The sequence below is a fragment of the Anoplophora glabripennis genome, unplaced genomic scaffold (assembly GCF_000390285.2).
Source record: "Anoplophora glabripennis isolate ALB-LARVAE unplaced genomic scaffold, Agla_2.0 scaffold194, whole genome shotgun sequence".
Lineage (NCBI taxonomy): Eukaryota > Metazoa > Arthropoda > Insecta > Coleoptera > Cerambycidae > Anoplophora > Anoplophora glabripennis.
Genome location: NW_019416622.1, coordinates 4,073 through 17,256, shown reverse-complemented (window position 1 = coordinate 17,256; position 13,184 = coordinate 4,073). Strand labels below are relative to the sequence as shown.

General features: G+C 26.3%; 1 protein-coding gene across 1 annotated transcript in view; it reads left to right on the top strand.

Annotated features, from left to right (window-relative positions):
- Positions 1-12,379, top strand: part of LOC108904924 (metabotropic glutamate receptor 4-like) — a 311,527-nt gene extending 299,148 nt beyond the window's left edge. Inside the window, exon 8 of the mRNA XM_018707649.2 lies at positions 12,141-12,379. Coding sequence (XP_018563165.2) covers positions 12,141-12,379 — 239 coding nt within the window. The remainder of the gene's footprint in view (positions 1-12,140) is intronic.
- Positions 12,380-13,184: the final 805 nt, after the last annotated feature.

Sequence of the window (13,184 nt, the reverse complement as noted above, 5' to 3'; positions counted from 1 at the left end):
TTCCCTTTGTTTTTCTGTGCTATGGTTGTTTTTTGACATTTGCCGATTTAAATAAGAACAGTACCTATCTGAGTTTGTCTATTAACGATAGATGTCAAAACTTGTAATATTTTCCTTATTTTCCTCGGAATTATTTTATTTGCCATAATGGAATTTACGTTTGCTGAATATGCCGACATGCATTTATTGTAATGCCTTAGAAACCAAAAGGCATTATGAGGAACGATTTCCAAATCGAAGAATTCCCGATAGGAAAACTTTTGAAATAGTGGATCAGCGTTTAAGAAAAGCTGGTAAAAATTACAATTTATTTGTCACTTGCATTAGCGTACTTTTTGAGTAGGTAATATATATAATTAAAATGCTGTAAATGATTTTAGGAACGTTTGCCAAAGCCAGACACAGTTGTGGAAATCAAATCAATCGCGGTGAGGTCGCTGAAGAAGATATCCTAAATGCCGTAGAAGCAAATCCTTCAAAAAGTGTGAAATTGGCTGCCCAGTTTAATTGCCCAAAATCTATGGTTCTTAGAATCATTAAAGAGCAACAATTGCATCCCTATCGCATACAGAAAGTCCATGCACTTCTTCCTGTAGACTTTCCGCGAAGGATGTAATTTTCAAACTGGCTTTTAGATAGTTACTGTAACAATGCAAATTTCATCGGTTCATTTCACTTTACGGACGAAGGCTGATTTTTTAAAATGGAATCATAAATTCCCATAATTTGCATTTATGGGCAGAAGAAAATCCATCTTCTATTGTAACGCATCATCATCACCAGTTTGAACCCATTAACGTACAGGTTGGAATCATCGGGCAGCATTTCATTGGAGCATTTGTATTGCCTAGAAGATTAACTGGGGAACTTTATTTGGAATTTCTCCAAGACAACTTGCCAATACTTTTAGACCTTTGGCATACGACATGGTATGTGGTTCATGCATAATGGGACACCACCCCATTTTAGTTTGGAAGTCCGAAAACACTTAAACAAATATTTCGAAAATCATTGGATAGGAAGAGGAGGACCAGTGGCTTGGCCTCGTCAATCCAACAATCTGTAATTCGTAGACATCATATTAAACAAAAACAGTTTTTTCTCGAAAACAGTTCATTTTATCGATATCAGCCAAGAGTACCTTTTTTAAGGTTCAAACTATCTAAAAATATTTTTATTCCTTTATCGTAAAGGGTGTAAAAAAATTGGCAATATTGGGCTACAGCTAGTCCGTCCCTGGCAAACCAAATAAGACAAATTATTTTCATGGATCAATTTTTAAGGAGTTTTATCTGTTGTCCTTCATATTAAAAAATAATTAAATTACACAAAGTATTTTAATAGTTATTACAAAAAATCGATATTCAGAGGCAACCTTTAGGGGCCTGTATCTCCGTAGGGGGGGTCCTCTAGGGAAAATTTTTAATTTTAACATCCCCTGTATAAATCCAAGAGATTGCTCACATATTCTAAGACACCCTGTATAGCTTTTCCCAAACACTATATTTCTTTTCTAAAAAATGATGCTAGTCACATCAAAATCGAAACATTATTCTGGAAGTTATTCAAAAATTAGTGTCGGGAAACTTACAGAGATCTCTAAATCAGGTCGTGCACATTGTAATACGCACTCCATTACGGTCTTTCGCTCAGTGCTACAAGTAGCAGCTTAATTTAATCTGGCGTTAATAATCTACACCTCGATGGAGGCACGGAGATGGTTAAAGCCCCACACGTATAATATTTTGCTCATTTATTAAATTGCTTAATGAAATTAGGGAATTAGGCCCAATAAATCGCGAACTGTCAAATGTGTTTTAGAGAAGCACACGCAAATGGGCAAAGTTTTTGTGGGAGTTTAATGCGAATCGAAGTTTAGCAAATTTAGTTTCCAAAGAAAATTCAGAAACACCTCAGGTAGTTAGCAGCTCTACGTTTAAAGCGTTGAGACCCAAAACTGTGAAATAAAATTTTTAAGTGGCTTTTTAATTTCAAAACTGTTAGACGTTAATAAAAGTTTACAATATCTAATAAAATATTTTTAAATATTAATATGTAGATTTTCTTACCTTATGTAAAGTATTGAATGAGAAGGCAAATTTGTAAATTTTAAAATTATAATAAATGTTAAAATTCACTGTTTTCCTAAACACAGTATCGTACTGTGATACAGAATGTTAATAATGCTAGTTGTAGGCAAATTTGTTACTGTTGCTAGTTCAATTCTTTCACATAACACTCAGTCGTTTGCACACCAAATATTTCATCTACCAGAGAGTAGAGATTGTATGGAACTGGCGATCTGCCACATCGTAAAACAGATCCAATACATCTTTCCATAGAAATTGCTTCGTTAAAAAATTACACACCTGGCGCTAAAAGTGTTCAAAAATCACATACCTTGTCGAAGTGGTACATTCTACAAAAGGAGAGGTAAATAATTATGTAAGAAATCCAAATAATAGATAGTATTTAATCTCTGTGGGAGAATGAAGGATCTAATTAGAGTACCGTTAACAATGCACGCCCATAAGATGTTGCTATGAAACCTCCGTGATTATCTCATTCCGTGTATATGTTGCCTCGTTGGTTACTAACAAGCAGGGTGTCTGGTAAGTATATGGCACAATCTCGAGAGTGTATAGGGGAGGTCAGAGTAACCCTGGTTTGTCATTAAAAAAAATCCTAAATCCTAAATATTTAGCGTAAGTTCATTCAGTGATAATAGAAAGCTACAATAAAACTGTGGAAGGTGGAAGTCATGTGGGACGAACATGACCAAGTCGGAGGTTATAGATAGAGGAAGAAATTCTCAACATCGAAAAACAACTTACGAATAACACAAGATAAAATGAATACATCCCTTAGCATAGTTTGGAAAGCTCTCCACGATAATCAAATCACATTGATCGTGTACAAGCATTGCAACCACAGGACCGGCCTAGCAAGGTTAATTTTCGCGAAGGGCTATTAGAACAAGAATGAAAATTTTGCTAAATATAGAGGGTGTGTGATAAGTATATGGCATACTCTCGGGAGGACAGGGGAGGTCAAAATAACCATTGTTTGTCATAAAAAAAATTACCCCTTACCGGAGATACAGAGCCCCAAAGGGGTACCCAGCGGTCTACCTTTTCGGCTCTAACTTTTGAACCAACGTGTATAATTTAATGAAATTTTAATATTTTATATAAGCCATAAAGGTTCATACTACAGTATATGTTTTACACTGTCAGGGAAGTCAGGAACGGACTATCAACCACGTTTGTTGGGCCAAAATTTTGACAGGTGTCATTTTATAGATCTGAAAACTGAATTTTTAATACTTTGGCCATTCCTCTTTAAAAAATATACTCTACATTTGTTTCGATAAAATCAGCCGTTTTCGAAAAAAATTCAGTTTTTGTACAACACGATTAAACATTGACTTTCGAAATTTATTTACTTATTAAGTTTATTAACATAAGCTATTATTATTATTATTATTATTATTATTATTATTATTATTATTATTATTATTATTATTATTATTATTATTATTATTATTATTATTATTATTATTATTATTATTATTATTATTATTATTATTATTATTATTATTATTATTATTATTATTATTATTATTATTATTATTATTATTATTATTATTATTATTATTATTATTATTATTATTATTATTATTATTATTATTATTATTATTATTATTATTATTATTATTATTATTATTATTATTATTATTATTATTATTATTATTATTATTATTATTATTATTATTATTATTATTATTATTATTATTATTATTATTATTATTATTATTATTATTATTATTATTATTATTATTATTATTATTATTATTATTATTATTATTATTATTATTATTATTATTATTATTATTATTATTATTATTATTATTATTATTATTATTATTATTATTATTATTATTATTATTATTATTATTATTATTATTATTATTATTATTATTATTATTATTATTATTATTATTATTATTATTATTATTATTATTATTATTATTATTATTATTATTATTATTATTATTATTATTATTATTATTATTATTATTATTATTATTATTATTATTATTATTATTATTATTATTATTATTATTATTATTATTATTATTATTATTATTATTATTATTATTATTATTATTATTATTATTATTATTATTATTATTATTATTATTATTATTATTATTATTATTATTATTATTATTATTATTATTATTATTATTATTATTATTATTATTATTATTATTATTATTATTATTATTATTATTATTATTATTATTATTATTATTATTATTATTATTATTATTATTATTATTATTATTATTATTATTATTATTATTATTATTATTATTATTATTATTATTATTATTATTATTATTATTATTATTATTATTATTATTATTATTATTATTATTATTATTATTATTATTATTATTATTATTATTATTATTATTATTATTATTATTATTATTATTATTATTATTATTATTATTATTATTATTATTATTATTATTATTATTATTATTATTATTATTATTATTATTATTATTATTATTATTATTATTATTATTATTATTATTATTATTATTATTATTATTATTATTATTATTATTATTATTATTATTATTATTATTATTATTATTATTATTATTATTATTATTATTATTATTATTATTATTATTATTATTATTATTATTATTATTATTATTATTATTATTATTATTATTATTATTATTATTATTATTATTATTATTATTATTATTATTATTATTATTATTATTATTATTATTATTATTATTATTATTATTATTATTATTATTATTATTATTATTATTATTATTATTATTATTATTATTATTATTATTATTATTATTATTATTATTATTATTATTATTATTATTATTATTATTATTATTATTATTATTATTATTATTATTATTATTATTATTATTATTATTATTATTATTATTATTATTATTATTATTATTATTATTATTATTATTATTATTATTATTATTATTATTATTATTATTATTATTATTATTATTATTATTATTATTATTATTATTATTATTATTATTATTATTATTATTATTATTATTATTATTATTATTATTATTATTATTATTATTATTATTATTATTATTATTATTATTATTATTATTATTATTATTATTATTATTATTATTATTATTATTATTATTATTATTATTATTATTATTATTATTATTATTATTATTATTATTATTATTATTATTATTATTATTATTATTATTATTATTATTATTATTATTATTATTATTATTATTATTATTATTATTATTATTATTATTATTATTATTATTATTATTATTATTATTATTATTATTATTATTATTATTATTATTATTATTATTATTATTATTATTATTATTATTATTATTATTATTATTATTATTATTATTATTATTATTATTATTATTATTATTATTATTATTATTATTATTATTATTATTATTATTATTATTATTATTATTATTATTATTATTATTATTATTATTATTATTATTATTATTATTATTATTATTATTATTATTATTATTATTATTATTATTATTATTATTATTATTATTATTATTATTATTATTATTATTATTATTATTATTATTATTATTATTATTATTATTATTATTATTATTATTATTATTATTATTATTATTATTATTATTATTATTATTATTATTATTATTATTATTATTATTATTATTATTATTATTATTATTATTATTATTATTATTATTATTATTATTATTATTATTATTATTATTATTATTATTATTATTATTATTATTATTATTATTATTATTATTATTATTATTATTATTATTATTATTATTATTATTATTATTATTATTATTATTATTATTATTATTATTATTATTATTATTATTATTATTATTATTATTATTATTATTATTATTATTATTATTATTATTATTATTATTATTATTATTATTATTATTATTATTATTATTATTATTATTATTATTATTATTATTATTATTATTATTATTATTATTATTATTATTATTATTATTATTATTATTATTATTATTATTATTATTATTATTATTATTATTATTATTATTATTATTATTATTATTATTATTATTATTATTATTATTATTATTATTATTATTATTATTATTATTATTATTATTATTATTATTATTATTATTATTATTATTATTATTATTATTATTATTATTATTATTATTATTATTATTATTATTATTATTATTATTATTATTATTATTATTATTATTATTATTATTATTATTATTATTATTATTATTATTATTATTATTATTATTATTATTATTATTATTATTATTATTATTATTATTATTATTATTATTATTATTATTATTATTATTATTATTATATCTTATTAATGCTAACATGTATCTAACTTATGGGCATTTACCCATAAAAAGAAATCCAATGGAGTCATGTCGGACTCGGTGGCCGTAAAATAGGCCCACCTCGACCTATCTATTGATAATGTGAAAAGTATTTGTTAAGTGCTAACGAGATAAATTGCATATACCAGGTACATCTGATTTCTAATTTCTAAAAGGCACATTTTCTATCTAATAAACTGTTTAAGCTTTAGTGCAAGAATTTCAAATACATGGCACGATTTAATCTGTCTTCAAAAAAGAACAGTCCAATGAGATGATTCTCAGTAATCCCCGCCCATATGTTAACCATGAACTTTTGTTGGTGCTTTGTCTGTAGTATTGCATGAGGATTTTCTTCATGCCAGATATGCAAATTATGGTCATTTATTACTCCGTCTCGGATGAAACCGGTTTCGTCCGCGAACAAAACAATACCAGTAAAATTTGTATTTTGCCCAAATCGTTGCGTAATTGACTCTTAGCAGGATAATCAGCGGGAGATATGGCATGTTCCTTTTGGACGTGATAAGGATGCAGCAATTGTTCTGGAAGGGTTTCATGAACGGCCCACTTTATCACATCAATTGGAACCGATAGCATCCAGAATTTTCTCCTCTAAGGGTTCCTTGCTCTTCTTGAGGGCCCTTCTCCAATACGATGCAACAAAAAACTTTCTAAAATGGATTAGCCAAAGATTAGCTATTTTTAACATTTTTTAATTTCATTTGACTCTTTACCTCTTTCTCGTAAGCTACGATCAACCCTTTCAAAAATTGTTCGTGCGGTAAACGTTGATTTGGATATGTATCAGAATAAATTCTTCTTGCCTCAACACAATTGCCGAGTACTTGTCCATAAATTATGTAGATGCATATCAGCATATTCGTTATAGGAATAATGCTCTATTACTTAGTTTTGTGTACTCAATTGATCAGACAATTTTGACAAGTGACATAAAAACGACTGGTGTTTTATTGCAGTATTCTGATTTATTATTTCAACGACGTGTTATACAAAAACTTAATTTTTTCGAAAACAGCTAATTTTATCGAATCAAATATAGAGTACCTTTTTTAAAGAGGAATGATCAAGGTATTTTAAAATTCAGTATTCAGACCTATGACACCTGTCAAAATTTTGGACCAACGAGTGTGGTTGCTAGTCCGTTCCTGACTTCCCTGACAGTGTAAAACATCTACTCTAGTATGGCTTTATGAGCCTTTATGACATACATAATAGTTATTTACGTTACAAGGCCGGGAAATGGTATATTAAAGTACAAGTCTAGATGTTTACGGACGAGGCGACGAAGGAGCCGAGTCAGGAATTTCTAGACGAGTACTTTAATGACATTTCACGGCCGTGTATCGTACAACGTTTTATTTCATAATGTGTTGTATTAAAAATGAAATATTAATGTTTTATTTTACATAACCTGCCTGTATGTAGGTATTAGCGTGGTTTCGATTCTTGTTTTATCGCATAGCTTTTGATTTAGCTTAGTGATGTAAAAACAAAAATAACAAATTTGGCAGTTTGTCACCCCGTGCGAATTTTGTGATAATTTTCGTAAAAAATTGAAGAAATCGAGCTAAAATATGCTGAAGCAACAAGTAAATTGGTGCCTACGAAGCCTTCTGCTCGTTACGAGAAGGAATACCAGTTCTTCAACGTGTGTTTTTTTAAAGCAGTCCGGGAAGTAAAAATTTTCCGGACTCAGTACTGTAATGAGTTATTTCCCGGACTTAAATGAGTCCGAGAAATAACTCATTACAGTACAGTATGAAATAAAATATTAAAACTTCATTAAATTATACACGTTGATTCAAAAGTTAGAGCCGAAAAGGTAAATCGTTGGCTACACTTTTGGGGCTCTGTATCTCCACTTTAAATTTTTTATGACAAACTATGGTTATTTTGACCTCCCCTATACACTCCCGAGCGTATGACATATACTTACCAGACACCCTGTATATTTAGTAAAACTTTCATTCTTGCTCCAATAGCCATTCGCGAAAATTAACCCGGTCCTGTGGTTACTATGCTTGTGCACAACGAATTTGATTTGATTTTCGTGGAGAGCTTTACAAACAATGCTATGGGTTGTATTAATTTTATCTTGTGTTATTCGTAAGTTGTTTTTCGATGATGAGAATTTCTTCCTCTATCTGTAACCTCCGACTTGGTCATGTTTATCCCACATGACTTCCACCTTCCACAGTTTTCTTGTAGCTTTCTATTATCACTGAACTTACGCTAAATATTTATTATCAATTCCATAAAAAAATTGCTCGAGAATTGAATAGCTTTATAGAAAAAAAGTAAGAGGAAAAGTTTATCTAACTTTGTTAGTTTTTAAATTAACGATTACACAAAAATACTTCTGTCACAGACAACAATACGTGACTTATAACAACGATAAATCAAAAACTTTAAATCTGAATTACGAAGTACCTCAAGGTTTTGTTCTGGGATCGCTGTTATTTCTATTATATATAAACGATTTTCCAATTTCCGTAAGGAACGACGTGTTCGCGATTCTTTTTGCCGGTGGTGCTAACTTATTCATAGCTAATAATGTTTTGGATGATCTGATAGTGGATATTCCAATAATGGAGGATAATGCATCACATTGGTTCACATAAGTTATGCCTAAACGCCTCTAAGACCGAAAGAATGATATTCAGTTTGCGTGTAATTTACGATATAAACAATCCTGATGCAGTAAAACTTTTGGGAATATATTTGGATCCGAAATTGTAATGGGACAGACACGCCCACTACCTCTGCATTAAGATCTCCATAGGAATCTATTTACTGCTCAATTTGTATAGCAAAGTATTTCAACAGACGTTAAATACTGCTTATTACCAAGTACGTATGTACATACTCCAGTGTCTTTAATAAAGAAAATGAAGAGTTGTTTACAGTAGCCAAATCGATTCTTATGGCACTAGAAATAAAAATGATATAGACATAAATTTTATCGCTTAAATAAAACACGTAATGGAACATCATATCTGGGGCATCTAGTTTTTTAATGCTTTACCAGCTCCAATACGTCATCTCAACCTTACATTATTTAAGGGGAAAATAAAAACCTTTTAAACAACGCATTCTATACTATGAAAGAATTTTTAAAAGTGATTCTCACCCTAATATGTTTAATTTAGACGTAGGCTTCGCACATTTGAGTTGCATTGTTTCCGTTTTCTTCATATTAATTATACATTGCCTAGAATCTTATTTTAAACTTATTTTAACCTGTATCATTTACTGTTTGCTTTACTAACAAATATTTCGTTTTAACATTTGACAACCATTTATTGCTTGCACTTATAATTTTTGTTATTTTATTACCATATTCTTTTTTATATTCTGTACTAATAACGTGTTAACACTGGTGTATATGCGTGTGCACTATGTGTAGCATGTTTTACAATTTTTTTCAAAATGATTTTATACCATTACAATTCTCTTTATGTGAAGTGTGTAGACACTTTTTGTGTAACACTAATAAATATCTATCTATTTAAAAAAATAAATGTATAAGAAACTCAAGCATTTTTAAAAATAAATCATTCAAATTTTGTAGATAAAGGTGATGCTAAATTTGAATATACAGGATTAATATTTAGATAAAAAAATTGCTAATACATTTTATTAAATATTAAGTGTTTTCAGATTTATTGCAAAAATTAACATTAAAAAAAGAAAATTATTTGATTCCAGAAATTCACTACAACACATTCAAAAACTAATAAATAATACTGTTTATTTATTGTTAATGTAAAAAAACAAAAACAAACATTAATGTCAATGTAGATGTTCAAAATACTCGCCGCGAACATCTTGGCAACATCCTAATCTTAAATAGAAGTTTCTTCTAAGGTTACTCAATGTATCAGGTGTGACCGATCTAATCGCAAGCGTTATTCGTCTTCTTAAGTCAGCGAAGTCGGGGGGTTTAGTATTGTATACAATACTTTTGTCATATTCCCATAAGAAGAAGTCTAATGATCTCAGATCAGGACATCATGCTGGCCATTCCATCGATCCACACCTCCGTATCCACCGATTTGGAAATATTCGATTGAGGTAGCGCCGGATATTGATTTGGTAATGGAGCGGTGCTCCATCTTGCTGAAACCATATCATATTCGCTGGAACTTGTGGGTCAGGATATAAGTTTGTCAAAGTTGGCACGACATTATTTTGAAGCAGTGCTAAATAATTATCTCCATTCAAATTTCCTTCAATGAAAAGGGACCTATGATATGATCTCCAACAATTCCTGCCCAAACATTAACCTTTTCAGAGTATTGCGTATGTTTTTCTGTAATCCAGTGAGTATTTGCATTAGACCAATCCCGACAATTTTGACGATTAGCACGACCGTGAAGTGTAAAGGTGCACTCATCAGAAAACAAAACATGTTCTAATTGTTATCTAACATTGCCACAATTTGTTCACAAAAATAAGTTATCCCATCAAAATCGTCTTCCATGAGCTCCTAAGTTGGTTTCATTTTATAGGGATGCATTTTATTTTCTTTTAATATTCGAATAATCGATGAATAGCTAACATCGAACATTGGGGCTGCTTTTCGACTGGAAGTATGTGGGCTTTCCTCAAACTCAAGCAAGCATTTGATATCATCACTTATTGTATTGGCAGCTGCTTTTTTATCTGCCTTACATGTCCAAGCTCGCGAAACTACTTTTTTATTTTTGTCCCTTGGGATATAGGCGGCAAATTTGGAAATCTTTCATGAAATAAGCGAACTTGTGTCCGTGTGTTATCTCCATAACCAATCATCTGGAGAATCTTTATTTTGTGCATTTCTTTTAAATGAACCTTTAAATGAACCATTTTTCTGATATGCAATTAACGAAATTCAAACGACTATAACACTGACAACTACTGTCATGCAGGCAGACAACACGTTGTTAAGGCCAGGCGTTTTAAACAAAAGTAAACAAAACGAGTTAGAGTTTTTTTTTATTTCAGTAAAAAGGAACGCTGAAATGGTTTTTGCTTGCTTCCTGATTATCAAGAGCTAAATAGGAAATAAGTATTGAGTGTGTTGTAGCGAATTTCTGTAATCAAATAATTTTCTTTTTTTAATGTTGATTTTTGCAATAAATCTGAAAACACTTAATATTTTCGAAACAGTTGAAGATAGGTATAGGACATTGTACATGAAATATGTCTAGAATTTTCTGAAGAATCCAAAAATTGTATAATATGCAGGGTGTTGCGTTTAAAATAAGAAAGTTGGTATTGACCACTGTTACATGACACACCCTGTATAAAAAGCTTTTGTTGAAAGAAATGCGCAACTAAAAATACCAATCGACGTATCCAAACACGCCCCCATTTATTTATTATTAAATTTATTCCAATTGGCTGATACACACTGTATACGCGGTCAAAGAAATTTGAAACACAGTACATATATATGTTAGAATTTAGAACTTTACATAACTAATCAGGTGAACCGTTCCATATCAACAATACTGACAATTTAATGTGAATTAATCCGCAGCTAATTAAAAGTTGGGGTTTGATCACGACGTCCACCAAACGCAACTAATTCAATTACGGCGCACACGCTATATTACACACATTACGTTTGCCCGTTTAATTTTTCGCTTTAACTTTACAGAGATCCAATTTAAAATGGGACATCCCAAGCCGCCCGAGTCGGTCTGCAGCCTGCCTTGTGATATGGGCCAGGCGAAAAAGTATGTCGAGGGAGAGAGTTGCTGCTGGCACTGCTTCAACTGTACCCAATACCAGGTAACTAATTACCTACTTTATTCCCAAAAAGAATTAATTACCTGTAAAATGCTCTGGACATGGTCCGGCAAATTTATAGGGCGAAAGGGCCGGGTTCTGCATTGAAAAGTTAGCCTTTGATGAAACCGGGAAAAATGATCGCGTTTCAACATGTATCGAAATTAAAATATAAAATTCAATTAAAAAGTTTCAAAACGCTCTTAACCATATTTCAGTATTAATAGTGTTATTCGTTGCATAAATGAGTTCGAATCTGATCAAAATTAAAGTTTGGTTTAGTTTTAAGTTGTATTTGCTTGTTGAAGGAAAATAAAGAAATCAATAGAATGAAAAAATAATTATTTTAACCACAAATTGCTTAAAAATTTAGAAATTCAATTGATGTTATAGAACTTAATAGCCAAAATATAAATTGTTTTTCAGATTTCATATATCTACCATATTCTTTATAACATTTTATAATTTATATTTGTTCGCAGTAGTCATTTTATTAGACAAAAATTATTTAAAATTATTATACAGAGAGATCCAGAATGATTGAAGTGTTTGGAGATCGCAACCTGTGCCTGTCTCTGTCAATACTACGGATTTTTATATGCTAAAGGTGGTGTTAGAAACAGGCTGCGCTCCCCAAACGCTTCAATCATTCTGGATCTCTCTGTAGTTAACTTACAGTGAATCTTGAAATAATAAACGTGACACTATTTATTGCAAGTTCGGACACTAAAGTATGGGAGCAATTATACAAGTTATAAACAATAATAATATAATAAAAGTCATACAGCTATGGTTGTTTCATTAATTGAATGATGCATTTGCTTCCCGGGTATTTGGTTTTGTTCTGTTCGCAGGGGCGTTTTCCTTGCGCGAGATAACTTTTGTGCCGAGCGGTTTTAGTTTTTAAAAACAA